The sequence below is a fragment of the Protomyctophum bolini genome (assembly GCF_963924005.1).
Source record: "Protomyctophum bolini genome assembly, chromosome: 5".
Classification (NCBI taxonomy): domain Eukaryota; kingdom Metazoa; phylum Chordata; class Actinopteri; order Myctophiformes; family Myctophidae; genus Protomyctophum; species Protomyctophum bolini.
Window position 1 is genome coordinate 6,589,153 of NC_137866.1, and position 25,736 is coordinate 6,614,888.

Here is a 25,736-nt window from a genome sequence, read left to right on the forward strand (position 1 = left end):
TTGCTCAATTGCCCGAAGCACTGGGCAGAATCCATAAGCATATAGCCCTTTTCTTTTTCTTCCATGAATCTGTTATTAGTAGGGCTGTCAATAGACTAGAAGAGTTAGTTAACTTGTGAAATTAGATTACAAGTTTTAATGCAATGAATGCATGCTTAGATGACCCACCCCATACATCCCATCCACTCTGCACTAGTCATCGCTCCGATAGATCCAAATGAGATGGAAAGAGAAGACCTATCTAGCCCTATCTGGATGGGGGTAAGAAACACAAGTCGGTTATTGCCATAAAAGGCTGCACAGTTTACATAGGTAGCGGCTCAGATCACATACGACAACAGGGCGAGAGACCGACATGAGAGCGAGAGCTACTTATAGCGCTGCACGACTCTTGCTCAAATGTGAATCTCAAAGAATTGAGATCACGATTCTCATGAAAAAAATATATTAAAAAAACCATTAGAGTAACTAAAAGTAATTGGACAAAATGAGATTGCATAAGTGTCTGAATCTAGATCTCGATCTTTCTTCAATTAATTGTGCAGCACTAACTTAAGTCACTTATCTTTTGGTTCCCACAAGAAAAGGGCATATTTTGGACATAGTTGGTGCGTAATCATGATTCTTTTTTTTTTTTAAGCCATGATTAATCAAATTTCAAAATGAAATTGTTGACAGTTGTGTAATTGCACACGCATCCATGCCTTGGTTGTGCCACACAAGCTGTGGTAGTCTGCAAAACAGACCAACATGGGGTGAAACCACATCCACTCCACACGAGACATCGGACAGAGACTGTGGCGGATTGTGTGGTACAACCATGTGTAATAGCAAAAAAAAGTTTTACCCCAACAAATAGATAAGTAGCGATATGCTTATGAACTCATTTCTGGTGGATAAAGTGGACGACAGGGCAATTCTGAAAATAGACCCCATGGGTAGTCATTTGGGATCAATATAAGAAGGGGGGAAAGGATACATGTTATTAGTCAGGGCTTGTCTTTTTTTTTTGGCTATGGGAGATCAGTTTTGGGGTGGTGATTTCACTGAGGGAATGGAGTAAAGCTAATGCTGAAAAATGGGTTCTCAGAGTTTGTTGCACATCCACTCAAATGAGGCCATTTGTTTTGTGAACCTTTACCAGACTTTACCCAAATGTTCAGGAATAGTTAGATCTTTTACCGCAGATAGCTTGCTGTTTAGAAAGAGAAAAAGAGATGCATTAATATCAACATAGAACAAGACACATTGTAAACAGTTTAAACTGAAGTATAATGAAAATACGATTTATTTGTCAAAGCTTTCCCCAAACCCATGTTCCTCAAACAATGCTTATTCAGATATTCACTGATATCAATATACACATTCTGTTACACTTATATTGAAAATGATTCACCACTGAGACAATGTCATTTTGGAAAGGCTCGCTAATTAGATATTTACATTCCAAAATGTTAGTGTATACAAAACATTAGAACGAGACCATAAAGCCTCATATACCACTGAGACAATGTCATTTTGGAAAGGCTCGTTAATTCGATATTTACATTCCAAAATGTTAGTGTATACAAAACATTAGAACGAGGCCATAAAGCCTCATATAGTTACTTATACAACATAATGCAGCAATTGTCTTCTCCGTTAATATGTTCTGTTTTAGTTACAGTGCTAGGATGTGGTGGTGTGCTGGTAAAAAATGCAATCACTTACACCATTTTGATACCGATACAACCTTTAAAAAAATACCAGGCCACGTTGGCGGCAGCTCGTCGAGCCTCTTCAACTTCCACCAGCAGAATCCACTTTAGCATAAAGAAAAATAGGTGGCGCTAAATGAAAAGTATTCTTCGGTACAATGGTGCTGGTTCACAAAGAGACCAATTCAAACCAAAAACATGATGCAAACATAACATTTTTTTTTACATCATGGATCACTTTCCATTTCAGTGTTCTGACCAAATTAAACCGCATCAATGATTACTCCCTCTTTGTGAACCTTCACCTCAAACTAAACATGTTTTTTTTTTGCCTTTACATTTAGTACAGACTAAAATCTTAATCATAGATTAACTGCTATGTGCAACGCACTTAGAAAATGAGTGGGAGGATTAACCAAGTACTCTGGCAGGGGAAACTAGATCTTTTCTTGTCTGATCCTTACCATGGAGTCAAGCTGGCAAAGGTGTTCTGACAGCCAATTCATCCCGCATGGTAGATCAACCATTACCTAGAAAAAAACTGTCAACAAGGTTTAGCAGTTAACGAGTACTTGAAACTTCATTTTCATGACATTTTCAAACATGCACATTCAGCAATTTAAGATAATGCTGCTATTGACTAACTCAACAGTGTTCATTAATCAATCCCCATTCCTCATTATACTGAGGCATATCAAGTTCAGTGTCAATATCTTAAAACAGATAGAAGTACTTGACCCTACATTTTGAGCGATGCGCTTGCGCTCTCAGCACACTTGGTGCAGAACTCCACTGAGACATGGTTCTTGTCCACGTGCAGACACACGCCAGAGGAGGTCTCTTTCTCCTCCACTTTCACACGTTTCCTGGGCAGAGCGTAGTCGTGGTCATTTGACTTTGGCCCCTGTAAAAGTGAGGAAGATAATTTCATCCCATTGACACCGCTCAGCCTGGACAGGAGCTGGGCTAACATGCTCTCGTTGGCCAGCACGGCCCTCAGGTACCTGGTCTCATCCTCCAACTCATCCACTCTCTTGCTCAGCTGGGAGTTTTCCTGCTTGAGTGTGTGGTTCTCTGTCGAAAGAAATCCCACGTTCTTCTCCAGGCCATCAACGTATTCTTTCTTCTTGAGACGATTCATCCTGGCGGCGATGGCATTTTTGTTGTTGTGCCCGGATTTGTCTTCTCTGCTGCTTCTGTGCTTCGGATCAGAAGAGGTTCTCTCTGGAGATGGTGTTGTTGATGCGTCGATTCCAGAATCACGATCCATGGCATTGTACACTCCCAGTTCTGTCAATCCCATATCAAAGAGCGATGTGGTTGCATCTCTTTCAAGTGTCCATTCAAAATCTTCAATTCCAAGTAAATCATCTAGCTCTAGCCCAGCTGTGTCGATATCCTCCGTTGATGAGCTCTCCAATGGACTTGGGGGATTGTCCACTGTTACCACAGCATCTTCAACTTCAAGTGACTGCACTTCAATGTTGTTGATTCCACGGCCTCTTCTTCTGGTGATCATTTTAGCTTGTTAGAAGACAAACTTTACAGCCAGCAACTGAGATGTATTATCTACGAAAAAACAAGCAGATACTTAATTAGTATAAGAAACATGCAATGCTACCAACTAAAGAAATGGATGTCAAGGACAGAGTAGTTTAAATCTCTACGGGCCGGCACTGGATAGAACCCAAATAGCATAAAATACCAATCGTTACATTTAAAACAAATGTTATACAAGTCTCAACCGCAACATGATGGCGCTTCGCGCGTGTCCCACAAACGTAAATAGAACGTTGCACTAATCACTACTCGCCTCGAACACACAGAAGGTCACCAATACGGAGACTTGGTCAAATCTGTTACCCGTTCAAAAAACAAGGGGAAAAAACACGTAAATAAAATATTTAACCCCGTTAAATCCTTATTTAAGTTTCCCTCGCTTCAACGCTCGCTGCTTGCTATAATCTGCAGTTAGCAGGCCACGGGCCGCGTTTGCCACGACGGTGTCGTGCGCCAAAAAGGTCCATCTACAAGCCCACTCAGTGTTGTGGATGAGACGCTTTGTGAGCTTGTAGATCGGCTTTTTCCAGTTTGGGCTAGACGTTAGCCTGTTCGCTATAAACAACGATTATAACATTTTATTTTACATTTCATGTGACCTGCAAACGTTAATAATTAAAACGCGAATTCAACATGTTTAGGTTATTATTTGACCCAATTACAACTTCTTGTCTTGGATAGTATAGTTTAGCTAAGCTAAAGTTCCGCGCTCGCAGACTGAACATACGCATGACGCAGCAATCTATTTGCAACTCGTACCACCTTCATTCACTTACCTGCTCGTCTATCAATTGTAGCAAAATGTGTATTGATATGATGAAAAGCAGGATACAATTCTTCGAGATGTATTAAAGCGTCTTTTCAAATAAGAAATTCCAAAAAGAGAACATTGAGGAGAACAACGGCAGCCCCAGTACCCTCAGACTTCCTTGACAAATCAAATACGCACACGGTAAGTCCACGCGCAGTCGCAGTGGTGCATAATCTCACTCGCACGTCGCTTAACGCAATATACACCGCCACCTACTGGCCTGGAGTATGAATGCCTATAGTCAGAGGCTCTGTAAATGCAATCATCACTTTATATTATATTTGACTTATTGATGGAACTCAATTCAAGGCAGCTTTATTGGCATGAGAAAATATACGTTTACATTGCCAAAGCAAGTGTCAAAATATAATAAAAACTGTTGAAAATGGGGAATGTGTATATATACAGTTGGAGGGGGTACAGCATTGTGTAAACAGAGCTATGTCACATTGCGTTGTTATATTATACATGTTATACAGGGTAGGCCTATATAGAGCTTTTTTTCCCTCACCTATTTTTTATTGAGAAGAAAAAAACCAACACACAACAAAAAACAAATACAAGAAAAAAAATGGGGAAAACACAAAGGGCTACATTTATCATAATATTGTCCTTATGTAGTCTGAGAATGAATATGATGTATATTTCTTAATGACCATCCAATTGTCTTTGGTTGATGGGTCCTGACTCCTGTTTGTATAAGGCTTCTTAAAAAAAATAGCAGCAATCTCACCACCAGTCATCCTTTGCTGTATCAGAATATCAGAATAAGTCACATATTGTGATACAGCAAAGGATGACTTTTACTTTATTTGTTTATGGACGTAAATACACCGGATATAGCACAGTTGCTCAAGTCATTTTCATCCGCAGTCCTCACAGGAAACACAAAACGGAAAAACAGACAGTCAACAGTGGAATACATTTACATGACATTACATAGATGTACATACATTAAACAGAAATAGCTAGAAACTATGCAAAATATACACAATTTACACTATACAATATGCACAATACAATATATAGCCTACTGCTATAGGCTACTTACTATATTGTCCCATAATATTGGCCTCCAAGGAGCTTCCCTGTACAGATTCTAATGTTGACCCTTAGGGAGACTCATCGATACAGTACTTCCATCGTACAACAGATTTTCAACTGAATAACGCAAGTTATATTTTGGTTGAAAACTAGTTATTTTCATGGTTCTATATGACCACACATTAGCTGAAACTTTGTAGAAAGTACTAATACTAAGCAGCAAACCACAACATAGGCATTATATTGTACACAGAAATTACTTCTCGATTGTTATTGAATTACATTTTTTGCCACTAGTCAAACATATTGTGCCTGATATATCATTACAGATATTAAAATCACATTGTGGCCAACTTAGAGCTTGATGTCCTTCAGATTTAATGGCTCCAGTCAACTGTCTGTTCAATGGTCATATGGAATTAAGGTGTATGGTTCTGGTAGTGACATCACAGGTGTTACCGGTGACCTGGAAACAACAGTAGTGGTTACAAATTACGGTTGAAGACAAATTATTTCAATCACTTATCTCATTACTGTTAAAAAACATTCTTCTATAAATTTCATGTTTTCAAATGAATCATGGTTAGGCAAAAAGCAATGCAGCAGAACATATTGACTTAGTGCCCCCTCATTTAAATGTAATGGACGTCAGAGCTGACAGGAAAGGAGGTAGGATTACGGTAGTTGCCTTATTTAATTACGTTTTTAAGTGTTTTAAGTATTTTTTGTTCACAAGTTAAAACTCAATAACTATCTCCAGTCCTTCTAAATACTTCCACTTACTTTGTTGTTGCCTTTAACATTCATATAGATAATTTCAAATTACATTTATTTATTTCTTAGCAGATTGCCAGATTCCATATTTTGGCACAGGGTATCAATATTTCAAAGGTGATTATGATAGACTACTTAGCCTTATCTGATTATTTGTTTTCTTTTGTATACTATGTCAGGTAAACAATATGTGTGGCATGATTGGTATCCCTTTTTTGTCACACATCTCGAGCCGGTCTGTGACTGTGTGTGACTGTGTGTGTGTGTGTGTGTGTGTGTGTGTGTGTGTGTGTGTGTGTGTGTGTGTGTGTGTGTGTGTGTGTGTGTGTGGGTGTGTGTGTGTGTGTGTGTGTGTGTGTGTTGTGTATGTTCATGCATGTAACTCAGCTGTAACCCCTAAACACTAAAGTTAAGTGTGTGCCTACTGCCTACCCAAGTTCATGTCCCTCGGTTCCAAGCACTGTGATAAAAATGTTGATGACGACCGTGAAGAACACAAACAATGTTGCTGCGTTGTTCATATTGTTCAGCTTGGCATGCTTCCTCACATCGTTTAGGTCATATTTCACTGCAGATACATACATCAACAAACAAAAAAGTCACAATAATAAGAGAGCACTAGTATTTTTTCCCTGACATACATACCCAACCGACTCGATCGCATGATTGCACCGATCACAGTACCTTTTACTCACCCAAGATATCCTCAATAGTCAATAAGGGCACATTATGGTTATGGTATCATTACTTTTCCTGACAATACAACGACTCGACCTGTAATACATGCAGGTATGTTTTACGCGTAACCTCTATTAATATAACTCCAATATATTAAAGTCTAACTCATGTTGCTATGATTAGATGATGTAATGATGATGTGAAAACAAACGGTGTCAAAACAAACATTACATTCTCTTTATTGTTAGTGGCATTTAATGTTTGTGTTAATGGCGTATTTAAAACAAACATTGAACTAAACACAAACATTAAACCTGTATATAGGTAGCGCCCCTCAAAAAACCCCAAAACAAATAAAGGATGGAGTCTCCTCCATCCAAAGGGAACTATATGGGAACCGACAGGTTCTGTCTAACTGGTCCCATGTGAGCAGGTTGGTACCTTCCATGATTGCCTCTGCTGTCAGTGTGAATATAACCTTTTGGGGTAGATTTAATTACTCACCAATGAAGATGAGGAGCACTCCCACCATGATTTGTAAGGTGATGGAGAGAGACAGAAGGATGAGGAGGTGACTGTAGAAGCGGTACCGAGGCCCCAACAGAACAGTCTTCAGCTGAGAAGAGTTGGCCATCAGCAGCGATATGTCTAACATGCTCTGAGCTGCACTCTTCTTAGTGGCATAACGATTCAGGTTGATGCGCCTGTACAACTTCACAGAGGAATCTGTGCATGCCTGTGAGTTTGGAGAGAAGTTAATGAACCACTTAATCATTATGTATGCCTAGTAAATTGCCCTGGGGTGGGTCCCCTCCTTTTCTAATCTGACTTCGCCAGATTGCTCCTGCCTCTCCATGCTGGCAGAATGCAAAATTTGTCCAGCAGGGGGAGTGATTTCACCAGGCGACTCCTTTTTCCCCTCCAATATATTTGCCGAAATGATGTGCCTATATATTCGGAATTTCTGACAATTAATATAAAATAGATCGGCATAGGCTAGGCTATATATAGCTATAATAGTTGCACAGTAGGATAATTGAGAATACTATGATATTACCCACCTATAATTGCAGTTTCATCAGCGTCAGCAACAGATATAGCCTAAAGTTGGCATAATCTCAGATGGAACTATAGTTTATTACAACCATGATGGTAGGCTGAATTAGACTCTGATGGTGTTTGGACAAATGACTATAGTACGAGATAGTAACCAGAATTGTTAACACGAGTATCTTAAAATATTTAAAGCCTTACGAAAATGTAATTGTTGCAGGCAGCAGGGCAGGCTATTCACAAATTGGCTAAATTACGCCCCAAAATGTCACACATGTACAGCACCAGAACTTTTGGGTGTGTGCGTGCGCGCCACTCCGACAGGAATTACATTTCAGAGGAAGTGACCGTCAAAATGTGCATGTCTGACGACTTTTTACTTACCTCTTTGTCAGTGTCACCAAGTTTATTCGTTCTCATCTCGCTATCCATTATCTTCCCGTACAAACTCCTGAGTAGAAGCTACAGAACTTAGAAGCCAGATCTCCGCGTCAGCAAGGAAAATGTAGCTTTCAGTTATTGTATAGGGCAGGGCAGGCTACTAGCCTATCTCTCTGGGGTTAAACAACTGAATATTAGGCGTGTGTAGGTCAGTTACTCTTACTCAGTGTACTACACCCTCCACTGGTGTACTTATGTAATGTTCTTCAGAGAGTGGACCGCCCTGGCTATGTTTTGTAGGCTACTCTCAAATTCATTATTCATTCGCAAAGTCTATTAAGTTTGGCATCCAGCTGTAGGCCTATCTATGTTGGTCCTAAACAACATGCATAAATCAAAATGCAAGATCACTTGAAAATAATGTACCATGACAACAGAATTATAAATGTCAAGAGGATGATGTCAGAAGCTCTGGCAGCAGACTAGCATAAGAATATAAACATGTGTTTTTTTGTGTGACATTATTAATTACTACCAACTGGACCCTCCCCTATGACAATGATCTCATAATACATTTGTGTCGTTATTCATTTAGACAAAATGGTGCAGAATCAGCAATAAGACCTTTATTAAGAAAAAATAGGAAATAATTGTAGGAAAATAACAGTTGTTAAGTTTAAAGAAATATAAAATAAATACAAACAATAATGCCAGCAGGGCCATAACAGGGGAAAAGAACAGACAGTGTATTGTCTTGTGTTATATAGACTACTTATTGTTACTATGAGGATTTATTTCATATGGTATAAGGGTTCGTTTTCAAGTCTGTATTTGTGGCATGGAAGGTAACCTCGCCTCACCAGGCTTTCCACCGCCTCGGAGGAAAGCCTGGTCTCTGTTTCAAAAGTCCGTATGATCCCGCCTGGGGCCGGATGATGTGGTTACGTCATGTTGTAGTATTGTTTTGTAGTCGGAACAGGCGGCGACAACTTCCTTTTCCCTCTCAATAAAAGCTCTCGCTTACGAGAGCTTTTATTGCTTTTAGTTGTAGGCAAACCATTGCCTACAACATGACGTAAGCATATCATCCGGCTCCAGCCCGGATCATATACCGAAATGAAATGGTGCCCAGGCTACATGGAAGGTGAAGGTACATGACCAGGACCACTGGTTGATGATTTACTTTGTTAGGCATGATGCAGGGAAAGAAAGTCGCTGTACCGCCTGGTTAGTTCATCCAACTGCTCCGCTGGGGGGGTGGGGGGGAAGAGAACACACACACACACACAATTTACTCGAGAGATGACTTCCGCACACCCGGTTACATTTTATAGCAGGTGCGTATAGGTCCTGGCAGAACAGCAAACGTTTTAAGGAAGGAGGAGAGACCCGCACACCGCCTGAAGAAGGCCAAAAGGCCGAAACGTTGCTACGACTCTTAACAAACAAAAAACTTCTTCAATCAGCAAGTGGCGGTGTGCGGGTCTCTCCTCCTTAAAATGTTTAATTTACGTCATAATTTGAGACGTGTGGGGACAAAGGCTGTATAGGAGGGGCTAGCAGCTCTAAAACAAAAAATAGTTCTCCACTCTGTGGGGTTCAGGTCAGCCAGGCCAGTTGGCTGGTCAGTTAAGCACAGTAATACCATCGTCAGTACACCAAATACTAGTAGTTTTGTCACTGTGGGTACTGATGGAAAAGGAAATCAGTATATCCATGAAGCTTGTCAACGTACGGAAGCACACAGTGCCGTTGTCAACAGCATCCAGTGGCCATACATACAACAATGCCCGGGCAGAAGTTTTATTTTTTATACAGTGATTTGCTCCAGGGTAAAAGTGCATTAAACTGAAGAGGAATTTCTATTACATGCAAATGGTGTCTATACATTAGCAAATTCATATCTGATCTTGAGCAGAATGCCAACAAACATTTAATGTCAATGCTGCCATCTCTTATCACCACCCTTCCCTTTCATCAAAAACTCATCCTGAAAACCTGCAGTCCTGCAAACTGGTACATCACCTGCAGAGTGTGGAGATGCAGGTATCTTCTCAGGTCAATTCTTCTTTTCACGCATGCAGATCTTAGCATACATATTTGCTCAGCATAATTTGTACACATAATACACCCCCTTGATACATATGGCCCTGGTGTGCCGCTGTATTGTGTGTGTGTGTGTGTGTGTGTGTGTGTGTGTGTGTGTGTGTGTGTGTGTGTGTACTTACGTAAGGTACACTTTTCTCCACGGTTCCAGTACAGAGGCTTTGTCTTTAGATTGCTCACTCTGTCAGTCATGGACTGAGAGGCCTCTGATACTTCATTTATCATTTCTAACTCCTAATAAATAAGGGAGAGCAACAGAAGAAAGAAAAAAAGATTTAGGTTTACGAGGGAAAACCTTTTTCTTCCGTTATAAGAAACGTGTGTTTATTTGTACACATGTATTTATGTATAGTACTGGTTACTTACCGTTTGGCAGGCTTGCAGTAGCTGGTGCACCCTGCGGAAGGTGTCCATTTCTTTGCTAAGACTGGGGGGGGATCTGTTGCAGTAAGCTTTGAGGTCTGTCTCGTAGACATGTCTGAAGGCACCCATTAGCTGACAAAGATCACATACTGCCACACGCAATGCACATGGAGACAAGACTCCAGAACCTTGAGCTTCACTTTGTAAGAATTCACACTGTAACGAATGGTAGGAAAGAACAATGTTCAGACCACTGCTGCCAGTGACATCCATAAACAAATATAAATATAAATAGATGGGCCTACTAGACAGACATCACATGCAAGATAAAAATGTTAAATCATGTTTTATTTATATGATCATAAGCTACCTTTGAGGGCGCAGTAATATGTAATAATGTTCATTTGAAGTACAGAATTCAATATTTTTAGTGTTGCCACTTTCACCTCGAGTCAGTTTTACCTCCGATTGTAGCTGCTCCAATGCAGTCTGTGTGGAATGGACAAGAGTTACAACATCTGCAGTCTCCTCTTTACTCAGCATGCAAGATGATGTCTTCAGATCCTTGCGTGAAGCCCTGAAAAAAATAATATATATATATTAGATGACGGTCCAGCAGAGGAGAACACATTCAGGAAATCACATTCGGGATCGGTTGTTGAGAGTTAAGACCAACAATAAGATGTGAATAATAACTTGAGAATAAAGAGGGAGAGCGTGTACAATAACTTGAGAATAAAGAGGGAGAGTGAGTACTTCATGTCAGCTGGCCAGGGGTCGAGTGTAGGTTTTAGCATGTGTGTGAGATGGGGCAGAGTCTCAGCAGTGTAGAGGTCTCTCAGTAGCACTTCTCCATCCACGTCCTCTTCAGTAGGCCTTGCGGGGCCTGGGACCAAAGTTAATAGTTGTTCCAGAAATTGAAGCTGTTGCCAAGGGCCTGCATTGCCCTGGATCGGGGGGGAAACAACTCATTTAGACAGACAAGTCAACAGACAGACAGACAGACAGTCAAATTAATTTATGCTGGCAGGGGCAGACACAAATACATACATACATATATAGATAGTTAAAGTGAAGATGGACAGGAAAGAGGGAGGGAGAGAAGCGGAGAGACATGCAGCAAAGGTTGACATGAACGGGACTCGAACACACAACGCGCTGTCAGGCCAGAGCCTATATGTGGCAAGCGCCTGGCCCGCTAGCCCAGCGGGCTTCCCAGCATACATAATTATTTTTCTTTTTTTTTTATCCCACGATTTTACAACCCATTTTTTTAACCCAGTGTCAATTATCTAATGTAATCCCTCCAAGCCAACCTTGGGGGTCAGCGGACTGACCTCATGCTTCCTTCTATGCATGAGGAGTCCAAGCTGCTTCTTTTCACCTGACAGGGAGTTTCCCCAGCCGGATGTAGCGCTTGGAAGGAACATGTTATTCCGACCAGTTCCTTTCCCCTGGGGAAAGGGGGTAGGTACCCTCATGAGGGTAGGTACCCTCATGTTTTTTGTGAGGGTACCTACCCTAGGGGACACAGGGAGAACATGCAGCTTGCAAGTCTGATAGAACCCTACAAACCCTCCCGCACACTCAGATCAGCCAACGCAGGGAAGCATTTTATGTAGACTTTATGTATTTTATGTACTTGGATAGCATTTTATGTAGACTTATAGCATTTTATGTAGACATAGCACTATAAAGTATACATAATGCATAGTTTCATTATATAGACATTCCACTGTTACTTAACTTATGTATGATTCATGATAACTACTTTCTTATGTGATGTATTGCCATACTTTCTGTTCTTGCTTAATGTAAATCACTCTGGATTAAGAGCGTCTGCTAAATGCCTAAATTGTAAATTGTATGCAAACTCCACACAGAAAGGCCCTTTTGCCAACCCCACCTAGGGCACTGATGAAACACAGGAGGAAACACCCCACAGCGGGAATCGAACCCAGGACCTTCTAGCTGTGGTGCGACAGCACTACCGACTGTGCCACCGTGCCACATCATTTCTAATGGTAAGAGAACTTCATTGCAAATAGCGTTCTAAAAATAGTTGCTGGCTTTCTATTCTTATTACTATTCTACTGGTCTCACCCCGATGAGATCGAAGTCATCTGCTTCGCAGAGAGTCAATTCCTGCCCAAGAGCTGCCATTTCTGTTTCAAGGAAAAAATAAAAAGGTTAATGCCTAAAAGGTCAAAGTGCACGAGAAATATTGACCTTGTGCACATACTGTGTGCATAATATACATTAGTATATTACAATACATTAGTTCCCTTGATAAATCTTAAAATCCCATTTAAAATCAACAATGATGTGAATTCAGAAAAAAGACCACCACCGTGCACCTCACCTTTAGCCAGAACATCAGGGTCTTTGTATTTCAGGGATGACAACTTCAGATTTGGATTTACGCTGTCATTATAAACAGAAGACGGAAATAGGGTTTTTCTTCGAAGGTAATAGATAACAGCTTTCTCATTCATACCTTTTAAAGATTGGAAACATAAATTAAATTACATACATGGTGCAAATCCAAGCCAGGATATCTGTGCGTTGCTGAGAGGGAGTGCACAGCAGCTGCTGCATACTGTCAGCATCTTGTAAATACAACCCTTCAACCAAGGGACAAGACACCGCCTGAATGATAAACACAAAAACAACAAATATGTTGAAGTACTTCTCGCACTTTTAAATCGCCCCCCTTCATGACTAACATTTTACGACATATATTACAGACTATGCTGATTTGACGATGTTATGCTGAAAACGGTCATTTACCTGCAAGGCAGTGTAAATATTTTGAGCAAGTTTGTTTTCTTTCAAAGCACCCGCCATCTTCCAAACAAATCTGTCGACTTAAAATGACGCCTGGCGGGATCTGGTCGTGGTGGTCGACACTTTAAGAGTGACGTCATTTCCGTCACACAGTGCACAGTGGGTTTACAGCTCCGTTAGCTCAGTGTATTTTTACGTCGCTGAAGACATTACTTTATCCACTGCTTCCACGGACTGGTTGTAGCCAGTTAGATTTGTCGTGATAGAAAGTAAGTTTGCACTGTACTGCATTGATCGAGTCTGTTTGCGTTTCTTCAAGTGGCCAGAATGAAGAAGAAAAGCTCCGATAAAAACCGCCATGTGGTAGCATGGATCAACAAAGCTGAGTGGGACCAAGTGCTTGAATACTTGTATTCAAAGGACTCTGCGTTACAGAAGTATGCCCTGCACAGGATTTCGGCCTGGAAAGGCAGGTATTCCAACAACACACCCGTTGCTGTGGAGGGTACAGCGGAGCTGGTGCGGTGTCAAGTTCTGGACAAGTCGGGACAACTCGATGGCGACGACCTCGTCCTGCTCTATGGAATGGCCCTTGTCAGGTTTGTCAATTTAATCACAGAGCGTAAACAGGGGTTCGTTGCTCGTCCATTAAGATCACTGGCCTATGCGCTCAAAATCCCAGAGTGGATCGTAGACCTCAGGCACGATTTCACCCATCACAAGCTCCCTACTTTGAATTGGTGTCGCAAGGGCTGTGACGTTGTACTGGAGTGGCTCCAGCAGCAGTACTGGTCCAAACAGTTGGGCGGTGGGCTAAACTGGGATTCACAATCTGAAGAAGGAGATGATGAAGAGGAGGAGCTGAAACGACAGGAGGACAAGCTCATTGAAAGGCAGAAAGAAATAGAAAACTACAAGAGGGCACGGGAACAATTGATATCTTTTGAAAAAGAACGGTACCAGACATTTGCTGGACTCAATGAGGACAAAGAGAAGTGCTTGTGGGCAGCCCCCTCTGCAGATATGACCTGGATTCTTGCTCAGGTGAAGCACTTGGCTGTAGAATGCAGTGAAACCCTAATTGATGTGTTGATGGAAGATGGATTTCTAGTTCCCACTGTTGAACAACTGGAATCATTGGACTGTGACACTTCTGAAGACTACAATTCAACTGCTCCCCGGATTCCTAACCTGTTTTTGTGTTTTTGGCTCCCACTCCTGAAGATGAACTACTCGGCGTCCTTTATTCACATCCTCCTTGAGAAGCTGTTCACTGAGCTCCAGCAGCTTTCAAAAGAACCAGACAACCACAGGTCCTTCTACATATCTGCTTGGATCTCTGAGCTCCTCCTCTGCAACACCAAGAGATCCAGTTACCAGTTTGAAACCAAAGGTCAGATGAGGCCCAGAATGAAGCACAGGATTTTTGTGAACCGCATTCAGCTGAGGTGGCAGCAGCTTCTCTCTGCCTGTCTGGATGCTGCCTGTGTTAGCACGCCTCACCTACTTCAGCTCATTCTGGATGACATGGAACACCCACTGCCCGCGGAGACCCGTCAGAAGCTACTACAGCTCTGCTCCATCTACACACAGGGCACACACTCGGGAAGTGTGCCTTCTACAGAGCGCAGAGACCAGCACCAGCCCATATACACACTCGAGAGTTTAAATGAGAAGTTGCAGCATTCTCGGCACCAGCCCAATGGGAGACGGGTGAAGAGTACCATCTCTGACGGAAGTGAGACTTTCCAGGACCTGAGCCCGGAGATTCAGGCAGAGAAGGCCGAGTTGCTCAAGGGGTCTCCCTGGCAGATGTGCACAGATAAAGTGCAGTGGAAGAACTTTCCTCTCGGTAAAGTGCCTGGGCAATCGGAAGACCCGTCGTGCCTCATGGTGGAGAATTACTCCACTATCACGGTGTTCGACCAGCCGGTGGAGATGGAAGGCACGTCTCAGCACAGTGTTCCAGGAGTCCAGAGGACATCGCAAGGCCTCCCCTGGACCCACAGTGATGTCAGCAAATTGAAATTGGGACTGCAACTTTTTTAAGGCACAAAATGCCGAAAGAAAATGCATACACCTTTTTGTTACATTCAGTTTTTTGTCCTGTCATTGTTTTGATGGTTGCCATAAAGGGTGGGGTAAAGGGAAAAGCCATTTGGTTTTGATGTACTGGTATATACAGTTAGTTGTTGAACAGTGAACAATTAAAATACAATGTAATATTAAACCCTGAAAATGCCATGCAAGTCCCATGAAGTGCTTACTATGTGTACAGAAACTGGGACTTTGAACAAAAGAGCAGCTGATGGAAAAAACATACTCCACTGACTGTTTTTGAGGCAGAATTGCTTACTGCAAGAAATCAATGAATTTTATACTTGTACTTACATTTGCAGGATGCCATTGGTTAATGCCAAGATAGGATGAGCTATTGCAAAATTTCATCACATCATCACTTGTACATCCTTTAATATCAAAATAAAAATATTGTTCACCTAAAATCAGATGTGTTTTATCTAGGGAGAAAAGTAATTTTATGAATTGTAATAATTAGGGTTTGTAATTAATACATTTGAATAGGGATTGTTTTATTTCAAATAATTGGGCATGTGTGTGGGTGGTTCAGATTAGCTGCAATTTGCAACTCTAGATTTTTTTATAATGGGATGAATCTAGAGTTGCAATTGACTCCCTACTGATCCAAATTGCTTTTCAAATGACGTCAAATTGTAGGCTCTACAGAGCCGAACCGACTTTTATTCGGCTCTAAAATAGGAGTATGAATCGGCCCTTAGAAAAATAATCACATGCACAGAATTTCCTGACAGAAAGTAGCTCACAACATGTCTATGGTAGATTTGTATGGGAAAAAAAAGCTTGGCAGATTGAAAGAGGATAATTCAAGCTTGGCCTAGAGCTGCATTGATGGTGAATTTAACGTTGTTTAATACAAGCAGATCACAAACGCAAATTGGATGAGTAGGGAGGGTATTGCAAATTGCAGCTAGGTTCAGATATACTGATCTAAACCTTTTAAAGGATTTATTTTATAGCATTCCTAACTGATCAAAGTATTGGCTTAGGAATGTTAAAAAATATCCATGAATCCATGACAAAAGGGTCAACTGAACCACTAAACTATACTGAAACCACAATCTATACTGTGTAAATCCTCAGTGAAATGGGTCCAATTGCTTCCATACAGTATTGTATAGTGTATACTATCTGGGTTACAGACCTGTGAGAGTCCATTTGGAGTTTTCGGGTGGTCCTTGACCCAACATTGAGAACCAGCGATATCTATTTCACACGCAGACTGGATGAATGATTTAATTCATGCCATTCCTCATCGGATTATGGAGACCAGTGGAGAGCAAGGATGCCTCACAGTATGGACTAGGGTTCAACTTCAAACCCTGGCAGGGGTGGCCTTTCTGTGCAGAGTTTGCACGTAGGTAGGTGTGCTGCAAAATAAATCTAAAGTTAAGTGTAGAGTAAGTGTTTTTTGTGTTCAGTAATTGTAGAATGTTCAGTAACGGCTTCCTTTCTCTACAGTGCTGTAGTAAACCGCACTGTCGGGATACAAGACGTAATCTGGAGAGACCTCATACATGATAAACAAGCATAATTGGAAGTGATGATAAAGAAATGAGCAGACAACATTGAAATGAACACTGTAAAATTGAAGCTGATTAATGGTACTCCCTCCTGTTTGGATGAAATTGGCAAACCCCCCTGAAAATGTATTTTGTTTATTAAATATTACTGAACAATTATAATAGCAATGTCTGCTATCAGAATATAGTGCTTTAACTTGTCAATACAAATCTTTGTTTTAACCAAATAATTTACTACTACATTTAATAAAATATCAATGCTTGTGTTGGGCAGGGCATTCATCTAGAGAGACTTATAGTAAGCGACATCAAAAACATTTAATGTGCTTTCATTGGGTTTTCTACTACACTAAAAGCTAAGTAAGGCTTTTAAAACGATCCCTGTGCTGTAAAATCTATTCAACTTCTCAGGTCACCAGTACCACCTGTGATGACCACTAGTCACTACCATAGACTGTTTACACACCAGTTCTTATGGCCATTGAACTGGTGGCATCTAAATTACACCATTCATTTTCAATTTGTTGTCGTTTAGTGCAGAATGTATTTCTTAATTGACCTCGCGTCTAAAAAGCTTCAGCTGCAAAATGTGGGCCAGAATGAACCACTTAATTAACATGTACTGTAACTTTAATCCTAATTTATACTTTGTCATATGATTGAAGAAAAAAAAAAAAGATTGCAAATGAGGTCCACGTATATACTCTAAAGGCATACAAGGTGGGGGCCACATGCGGCCCCAACCTTCACTTAATGCCGCTGCGGCCCTTCCGGTTAATGTACTCCAAATACTGATATATTATAATACATAACTATAATTAAAGGTATTTGAAATTAAATACAATTTGTACTTTTCAGGATTGCAATTAAAAATAAATAATTCAGGGTTTCAATTCAAATATAGCAAAAAAAATAGACTATCTACAAGCTCAAAACGAGCTTGTAGATCTGCTATTTTTGCTACAACATATGCAATGTGGCCCTCTGCAGTGAGTGTGGAAATATAGTGGCCCTCTTCATTGTCAAAGTTGCCCACCCCTGCTCTAAGGTATATTGGCAGCCTATAATGCTCTTGGGCACATTCTTCAGAATACTTGACACATTTTAAATAACAGATTTGCAACTGCCTGAAAAGAACAAATGTTTTTATGGATGCTGAGAGTGAGACCATATTTGTTTAGAAATTACAATTCTAAAATATGTTACCTTCCTTCATTGGCAACTCTTTGAATCACCACATCTTCCCACAAACTGACATGAGTGTCAAGTTATCATAACCAACAACATCACCAATGTAACTTACTGATAGGCTATTTAATTATTATATCACTGATTAATCTCACACTCGACATTGCAGCAACAATCAACATGACAGAATTGGCATTAGCACTGCAGATGCAAAGTAAAACAGGGTTCACGATGTCAGGTTCAACGTTGTAGGACTTGTATTACAGGCCATGAATACATATGACACTTTCACAGTGTAATAACAAACAAAGCAAGTCTTTAGAATTGTGCCTTTAATTTTAAACACTATATCAATATACAGTTGCAGCAGGGCAGATTTTAACATATATTGGACATGGTACCTTATGGTGGCATCACACGTCCCTCAATATAAGGAAACGTTTTTGTCCATGATACAGTACAAACGCCTGGCTACCGAGGTTAGTGATACAGTGACAGCTAACCCATTGAACCTGGCTCAGAGTCATCATAATATCCACGATCACCAAAAGATCAATACAGTTTTAGTTGCCTGGTTCTTCACCATGGGGAACACAATATGTCACGGTTGTCACCGTCAGGACTCAGGTGAACCGTACAACTGGACCAGTTCAGTTCTTCCACAAATCATCAAAATCCCTTTTTCGATAACCAGGCCTTCAACTCTGAATCGAAATGGCCCTTGACACGAATCGTCATGGTCACCTCGTTGACTTGTGTCGGCAAATCTTTGCCGGTGACTTCTTTTAGGTATTCCTTGACGTCCTTCTCCAGCGCCCATATGTCCCCTTCCACTTTTCGCACGAGGGTCGTCTTGCGGCTGCCGTTGGTGACGTCGGTGTAGACGGGAACGTTGTGCATCCGAGAACGGCGGACCATGTACGGCAGGTCCGGAGGTGACTCGGACGGAGGGACCCAGCCTGACGGGGAAGGACCGTCGTGTTTAGGCGGAGCGGGGACCCGTGATCGTGGGATCAGTCGTTCCACAAATGTATACTCATCTGTGGACTCCTCTATCTGCACACGGTTCGTCTTGCTTTCGGCACTAGATGATGAACCCAGTGGTCGTAACAGGATAGCGGGTCTTCCCGGAGTCCGGCTGTGCAGCTTGAACGCATTTATGACCGTCCTGTGTAACATTGTGATTGTGTAGCAGCGAGCCGACATGTTTTCCACCTGGCGGAAGAGGAAGAAACATGGGGTTTTCTTCTTTTCTTTTTTGAAAAGCAGTTTCTGTACGACGTGTCTGCCCCCTATAGGCCAGATTCATTACATTATGTGTCTTGATTTACAGTACACTCACTTGTGTGTGTGTGTGTGTGTGTGTGTGTGTGTGTGTGTGTGTGTGTGTGTGTGTGTGTGTGTGTGTGTGTGTGTGTGTGTGTGCGTGTGTGCGTGTGAGAGAGAGGGAGGGGAGAGAGAGGGGGAGGAGAGAGAGAGATAGGTAACTTGACAGTCCGGTTGGAGTATAGTGTTAGTGTACCATATTGTACAGTCGCAATAAGTGAGTAACTATAGGCGGTCTACGTTAACTTTCATTGCGTTTTTATCCAGAGAAGAGAACATTTGGACTATCGCTGAAGACATTTTACACAATTTAATAGAAAATCGGGCTTAATCGAGAAGATAATGCCGGGCGAGATGAGTTCAATTAACAATGGAGAGGCAATTGCACTGAACAAAACAGGTGACGTAGAGGTAAGATAGCCTAGAGTCGTGCACGACATTATTGTTACACCACACTATCCTCTCTGTCTGATTAGCTCTGGTCCATATAGCTCTAACTGTCTGATATAAGAATTAACTTGCTTTGATTTATGAAGCCAATTAACTATTGTACATTTGTTACCCAAATGTTCTATTGTGTATTCTTCTAGTCTATTCTAGATAGGCTTAGCAGTGTCTATGGGGTAATAAATGTATATATAAAAGTTTTTTTTTTAGGATCTTATAGGGGTTTGGGGATGATATGATGATTCGTGGCGCATATGGCTTCTCACCAAAGTGTCATGTTCAAATAGCTTTACTACAGTCAACTTAGTCAAGTGCTTCTTTGTAAACTTTCCAGGACTTCGCATTTGACTGTGACTGCATGTGAGAATTAATTATTTGCCTGCAGAATGCTCACATCCCAGAAAATGCTGTGTCCACTTCTAGCAAGTAGGCCTACTGCAAACTAAACTATCATGTGGTCACCACATGGATAGTTAACAATATATATAGGCCTATTCCAAAAGCATGTTAGTGCATTAGCCTACTCCACCATATTGTGGTGTAAAGAGGTTATCTTGATATCACACAGAAAAATGTAGGATCTTTCATTCTATTGAGTAAAATTAACACATTTTATTTGTTTTTAACATACATTCATTAATCATTCACCATGATCGTATACAGTGAGTGACCCTCTCACAAGGCACCCACTGTCGAGGTGCGTGTAAATAGGTATGCTCTGACCCTCTCTCAAGACTCACAAGAAGAATTTACCCAGAGTATGAAGTAGTGGGGCGGGGGTGGCGCTTGCTTTCAGGTCGGCAACCTTTTGTGCCAAGTTTTACATTTCTTGATAGTCAGTGTGCCATAACAACATGTTAAAGGTTTCCATTGTATTGCATTTTCATTGTATATATAGGCTATAGATAACAACCTTTATTATTTAGAAATTAGAATGTATCTTTACAAATATTAGTATCAGGGGTAATGATCATTAGACTTCCCAGTCAGAGTATATAGGAGTTTGAATGAATGTAGAATTGTGGGCAGGATGTAATTTGTGAGGGGACTTAATTGAACTTTTTTGAATATTTAATTTGAAAAGAAAATAAATCACACTTGTGTGAGGTGAGTGGCGCAACTCCGTGTGGGGGTCCCCGGGGGGTTCCCGGAAGTAACAGGGGGCGACAGAGTTAGTGTCGAAGTGTCCTTGAGCAAGACACTGATTGCTCCTGATGTGCTGGTTGGTGCCTTGCATGGTTTCGGCCGCCATTGGTGTATAAATGGTGTATGTGAATGGGTGAATTGATGCAAAAATCTATGTAAAGCGCCTTGGATAAAGGCGCTATATAAATGCACCATTTTACCATTTACCAGACCCACAGGAACGCGCCCAGTGTGCCTGCCTGGTGCTGGAACGCGCCCAGTGTGCCTGCCTGGTGCTGGAACGCGCCCAGTGTGCCTGCCTGGTGCTGGAACGCGCCCAGTGTGCCTGCCTGGTGCTGGAACGCGCCCAGTGTGCCTGCCTGGTGCTGGAACGCGCCCAGTGTGCCTGCCTGGTGCTGGAACGCGCCCAGTTGCCTGCCTGGTGCTGGCGAGCCACCCTGTGTGACCTTGTCCGAAATGGTTAAGAAATGACAGAGTAACTGTGTGGGGGTATAATGTATAAATCATCATATATACAGTGTGTGTGTGTGTGTGTGTGTGTGTGTGTGTGTGTGTGTGTGTGTGTGTGTGTGTGTGTGTGTGTGTGTGTGTGTGTGTTAGGCTGTGCAACAGGGACACTTGGTGGTGAAAACCGGACAGACCCAGGCAGGGACACACATAGCTGTCTATAGCAGTGATTGCACCACTCAAAAAAACTCTCTCTCATACTTATGCCAGTGTGTAAGCAATCACCCTCCCCTGTGTCAATGTTGGCACCCTTGGTGCCTAAGGTTGCCTACCAATGTGACAGATACAGATATTTGTGATTTCGGTTCTCAGAGAGCGTTCAGTTGATCCGTCCAAATTGCCATTCGACTCTGCACACCTCAGGGTCAAATGAGACAAACGCCATGTTTGAGGCCAGTCAGACGTGGGACAGATTTCTGTGTGACAGACAGAGATTCCCTGAAAATAATAATTACACACGCACGCACACACACACACACACACACACACACACACACACACACACACACACACACACACACACAAATAGAAGAGAAAATGTATGAGTATTAATAGTCATGTTACGTATTTGATATGCTATCGTTGGCGTCACAATAGAGGGCGTTGGTGATGCACTTATACCAAATATTGTGAGTGAGAATGTGTTGCTATCATTTGGGTGAGAGCGATTTGCAGTGGATGTTGCAGAGAGAGAACATCTGGGGGCATGTACTGTCTTGTACATTTCATTCTCTCTCTCTCTCTCTCTCTCTCTCTCTCTCTCTCTCTCTCTCTCTCTCTCTCTCTCTCTCTCTCTCTCTCTCTCTCTCAAGCTCCAGCACTGCCACTCCCTTTTGCTTTTGAAACCACACCTAGTGAAACATGACTAGCACATACGTATACAGTAGTATAGTTACAACAATGGCAGACTCCTTTTTTTAATATATTTTTTATCCCACGATTTTGTAACCCATATTTCACCCCTGTGTCAATCAATGGCAGACTCCTGTACAACATGTACCTGTTTTTTCCGTGATTTTCTTTCATGGACACTGAAATTGTGTTTGTTGTTTTAACAACAAAAAAACCACTTTGTACCCTTCATAGAATTCCTAACCCTATGAGGAGTCCTACGTTAATTTAGGTTCTTTCCTTTTCCTTTCCTTATTTAGAATAAGACAGGATAGAGTACTTAAAGAAGGAAAACTTACATGAAATATCCAAAATATCCAAGACACACATAGAAAAATAAAGAAAACCTGTATCACTATACTGCATGGCTTAGCAAAAATAGTAAGCACATTACAGCAGTTTTTTTTTATTTAACTTTCAATTGCCTGAAAAATGCTAAACTTGCCTTGACTTTCTTCAATTAAATTCTCCTCTTCCAAACTCAACAGGCACAGAACACGGACCCATCTGGGAAAGTGTACCGGGCCATCAACCTGAATCATTACGCCACTAAGAAGAGTGCAGCGCAGAGCATGCTAGACGTAGCGCTGCTGATGGCCAACTCTTCTCAGCTGAAGACTGTTCTGTACGTGGGGGATCAGTACCGTTTCTACACTCCCCTCATTGTCCTGCTGTCCATCTCCATCATCTTACAAGTTGTGGTGGGGCTGCTGCTCGTCTTTATTGGTATAATCATCTTAAGTCTTTTAACTCTTATCCCTCTCTTAACACATTCTAAGGAATTGTCACATATAACATATTCTCCCCATGTTGTCCATCCAACCCCACAGTGAAGTATGACCTAAACGATGTGAGGAAGCAAGCCAAGCTGAACAGCATGAACAATGCTGCAACGGTGTTTGTGTTCTTCACGGTCCTCATCAACATCTTCATCACAGCACTTGGATTCGATGGACGTATACTTGGGTAGGCACAACAAAAAAATTCGAATCAAAACTCAGGGTGAGGTATTACTGGAATAGTTATGGGAACACCAGGGGACTCTAACCCCAGTAATCTAGACTTAAACATCACATAACTAAACAACAAGTAGGTGTTTTAACGCACACAATAAAGATATTAATCAATGCATATAAAAAAAAGTTTAGTAAAAACAGCTTTAATTAAGCTTGGCAGGGATGGTGATAATTATTTGTCACTGCCCTACAGGCTGGGGTGGGGCGTCACTGAACAATTCTGTGGGAGGAATAGGTAGGATGAATGTCAGGTATGCTGTCATGGTATAGGAATTTAACTCACGGTGCGAAATAGATCTGGTCCATAGCTCTAATGCGTTTCATTTAGAGCTATGCTACTCTCAACTTCCGCCGCTCGCATGAATGCAGACCAGCCTCTCCTCTTTAGCGTAAATAAAAAGAACGTTTTTGCTACTCACCAAAACAAAGGCGGGTTGTGTCATTAGAAAGCCTACTTTCCTTAGTGGACGGCTGGACGCACTCTGAGCCCCCCACCCCACCACACGTATAAACGGTACTTTTTGGCCAAAAAGGGATTTTCTTTCACCGGAGGAAAAATATTCTCTATGAGGCAATTCTCTGGGCAATATCGGTAGAAGGCGCAGTGGAGTAACTAAAAGTATTTATTTTCCGGTGGAAACAAAATCCCCTTTTGGCCAAAAAGTACAGTTTATACGTGTGGTGGGGGGCTCAGAGTGCGTCCACTAAGGAAAGTAGGCTTTCTAATGACACAACCCACCTTTGTTTTGGTGAGTAGCAAAATCTTTCTTTTTATTTACGCTAAAGAGGAGAGGCTGGTCTGCATTCATGCGAGCGGCGGAAGTTGAGAGTAACATAGCTCTAAATTAAACGCATTAGAACTATGGATCAGGGCTAGGTGCGATATAGTGCATGGCCCAGTATCAGGATATGCAGCTTTTTTATTATTCGTTTAGCTTGATTTAATTCTATATAAATAAGCAATAAACTAAATGTAACTATATTAATAAACTTTACTGTAAGGCTACAAATTAATCAACAACAATGTGTTTGTACAGAAAACGGAACAAAATCAACGCAGTATATAGGTATTTTAAATGCAAATAAATACAGAAAACATCAGTCTTCTATTTGTCCATATGTATACACAACACAAACAAAGATGATCAATATTACCTTTGTCAACTACTCTTAATCATAATCTTTTGATCCTTCCCAGGTCAGCAGTGATGTCACTACCACAACCACACTTCCAGACAATTGACCAGAACTTGACAACAGGCATCTAATATAGTGGTTCTTAACCCATTCTGACCTGAGATCAGATTCATACGAAGGTTTCCACTGGACACACACTGGTCTGATTAACCCATTCTGACCCGAGATCAGATTCTAAAAATGTCAGTCGTTCTTCGATTTTTCTAAAATAGCAGACCTACAAGCTCGTATCGCGCCACTCGGTGGCGCGATATGAGCTTGTAGGTCTGCTATTTTTCAATAGCTAAAGCATAACATGATGCCAACACCAAAATGGGTGCCCGGTCAGAATGGGTTAAATCGTTTAAGCAATCTATCAAAATTAAGGATTTATTTTCTCATCCTGAGGGACATTACTCATTGTCTGCTATAAAGCAAGTAATAAACCCTTCTTAATTTGGTAACTTCAAATGTTTCTTTTAAATCTCTGGATAACACATTTTGATCTGAATGGAACTGTCATGTAACCGGTACTTAACTACTTTATTTGTCCCTGTGCTGATAACTTTTACGGGAAGTGGGCCTGCTCATATAGCCTACAGATATCGCCACTGAGTACATACAAACTAATTTAGTTTTTCACCTGAATATTAACTGTATATTCTTGACTCATGACCTACCCTTCTACAACAGAGTTTTGTGTGTGTGTGTGTGTGTGTGTGAGTATGACAAACTATTTACTTACTGCATGTATGCTGGTGTCTCAGAACATGTTTTCTAAAAAAAAAACTATTGACTGAGCATAATTTGCACATTTTATGTACTATTTATTTATTTTTTAATCCTTTGAATGTATAGCTGCTTTGTACTGTATGTTATCTGTATGGAACACATCACACTCACACCTTATGGACAGTATATCTGACTGTAGATACATCCTTACACTTATTTTTTTGATATTTAGCTAAAGACGGCATAACAGTGTATTTGATCATGTACCATTCTTGTGACTTGTCTTCTATATTATTTACCTTTTATACTTTTTTGTAAAACATTTTGTAACCTTTATACTTGTATATTGTATATTTTTTACCCTTATTCAATAAAAAAATAATTCCATCAACTCCTTTATACCTAAACCAGTGATGTGACAATAACGTTGTGC

At 41.2% G+C, this 25,736-nt stretch overlaps 6 protein-coding genes across 7 annotated transcripts; 2 read left to right on the forward strand and 4 right to left on the reverse strand.

The window, feature by feature from the left end:
• Nucleotides 1-1,258: 1,258 nt before the first annotated feature.
• crebzf (CREB/ATF bZIP transcription factor) lies at nucleotides 1,259-4,188 on the reverse strand. Its single transcript, XM_080764693.1, has 4 exons — nucleotides 4,034-4,188; nucleotides 2,441-3,266; nucleotides 1,855-1,861; nucleotides 1,259-1,802 (listed from the first exon to the last, which is right to left on the reverse strand). Exons 2-4 carry the CDS (start codon nucleotides 3,214-3,216, stop codon nucleotides 1,707-1,709), a joined length of 879 nt encoding a protein of 292 aa, XP_080620819.1. The 5' UTR covers nucleotides 3,217-3,266; nucleotides 4,034-4,188; the 3' UTR covers nucleotides 1,259-1,706.
• Nucleotides 4,189-4,378: 190 nt separating this feature from the next.
• LOC308315585 (ninjurin-1-like) lies at nucleotides 4,379-8,205 on the reverse strand. Of its 2 annotated transcripts, XM_080763639.1 has the most exons (4): nucleotides 8,002-8,205; nucleotides 7,069-7,300; nucleotides 6,319-6,454; nucleotides 4,379-5,578 (listed from the first exon to the last, which is right to left on the reverse strand). In XM_080763639.1, exons 1-4 carry the CDS (start codon nucleotides 8,047-8,049, stop codon nucleotides 5,515-5,517), a joined length of 480 nt encoding a protein of 159 aa, XP_080619765.1. In that variant the 5' UTR covers nucleotides 8,050-8,205; the 3' UTR covers nucleotides 4,379-5,514. The 2 variants fall into 2 exon arrangements, with proteins under 2 accessions (XP_080619765.1, XP_080619766.1); XM_080763640.1 differs by lacking the exon at nucleotides 6,319-6,454.
• An 882-nt stretch (nucleotides 8,206-9,087) lies between these two features.
• Nucleotides 9,088-13,315, reverse strand: LOC308316178 (HAUS augmin-like complex subunit 7). The gene is made up of 9 exons (XM_080764613.1): nucleotides 13,258-13,315; nucleotides 13,001-13,116; nucleotides 12,830-12,891; nucleotides 12,571-12,632; nucleotides 11,224-11,414; nucleotides 10,930-11,044; nucleotides 10,471-10,683; nucleotides 10,227-10,338; nucleotides 9,088-9,247 (listed from the first exon to the last, which is right to left on the reverse strand). Exons 1-9 carry the CDS (start codon nucleotides 13,312-13,314, stop codon nucleotides 9,186-9,188), a joined length of 990 nt encoding a protein of 329 aa, XP_080620739.1. The 5' UTR covers nucleotide 13,315; the 3' UTR covers nucleotides 9,088-9,185.
• Nucleotides 13,316-13,420: 105 nt separating this feature from the next.
• las1l (LAS1 like ribosome biogenesis factor) lies at nucleotides 13,421-15,706 on the forward strand. Its single transcript, XM_080763655.1, has one exon. The coding sequence runs from the start codon at nucleotides 13,582-13,584 to the stop codon at nucleotides 15,301-15,303; it is 1,722 nt and encodes a 573-aa protein (XP_080619781.1). The 5' UTR covers nucleotides 13,421-13,581; the 3' UTR covers nucleotides 15,304-15,706.
• Nucleotides 15,707-17,853: 2,147 nt separating this feature from the next.
• Nucleotides 17,854-19,272, reverse strand: LOC308316167 (large ribosomal subunit protein mL49-like). The gene is made up of 2 exons (XM_080764603.1): nucleotides 17,969-19,272; nucleotides 17,854-17,915 (listed from the first exon to the last, which is right to left on the reverse strand). Exon 1 carries the CDS (start codon nucleotides 19,266-19,268, stop codon nucleotides 18,732-18,734), a length of 537 nt encoding a protein of 178 aa, XP_080620729.1. The 5' UTR covers nucleotides 19,269-19,272; the 3' UTR covers nucleotides 17,854-17,915; nucleotides 17,969-18,731.
• A 310-nt stretch (nucleotides 19,273-19,582) lies between these two features.
• On the forward strand, nucleotides 19,583-25,690 carry LOC308314931 (ninjurin-2). The gene is made up of 5 exons (XM_080762743.1): nucleotides 19,583-19,799; nucleotides 22,868-23,105; nucleotides 23,210-23,345; nucleotides 24,594-24,674; nucleotides 24,927-25,690. Exons 1-4 carry the CDS (start codon nucleotides 19,731-19,733, stop codon nucleotides 24,661-24,663), a joined length of 513 nt encoding a protein of 170 aa, XP_080618869.1. The 5' UTR covers nucleotides 19,583-19,730; the 3' UTR covers nucleotides 24,664-24,674; nucleotides 24,927-25,690.
• Nucleotides 25,691-25,736: the final 46 nt, after the last annotated feature.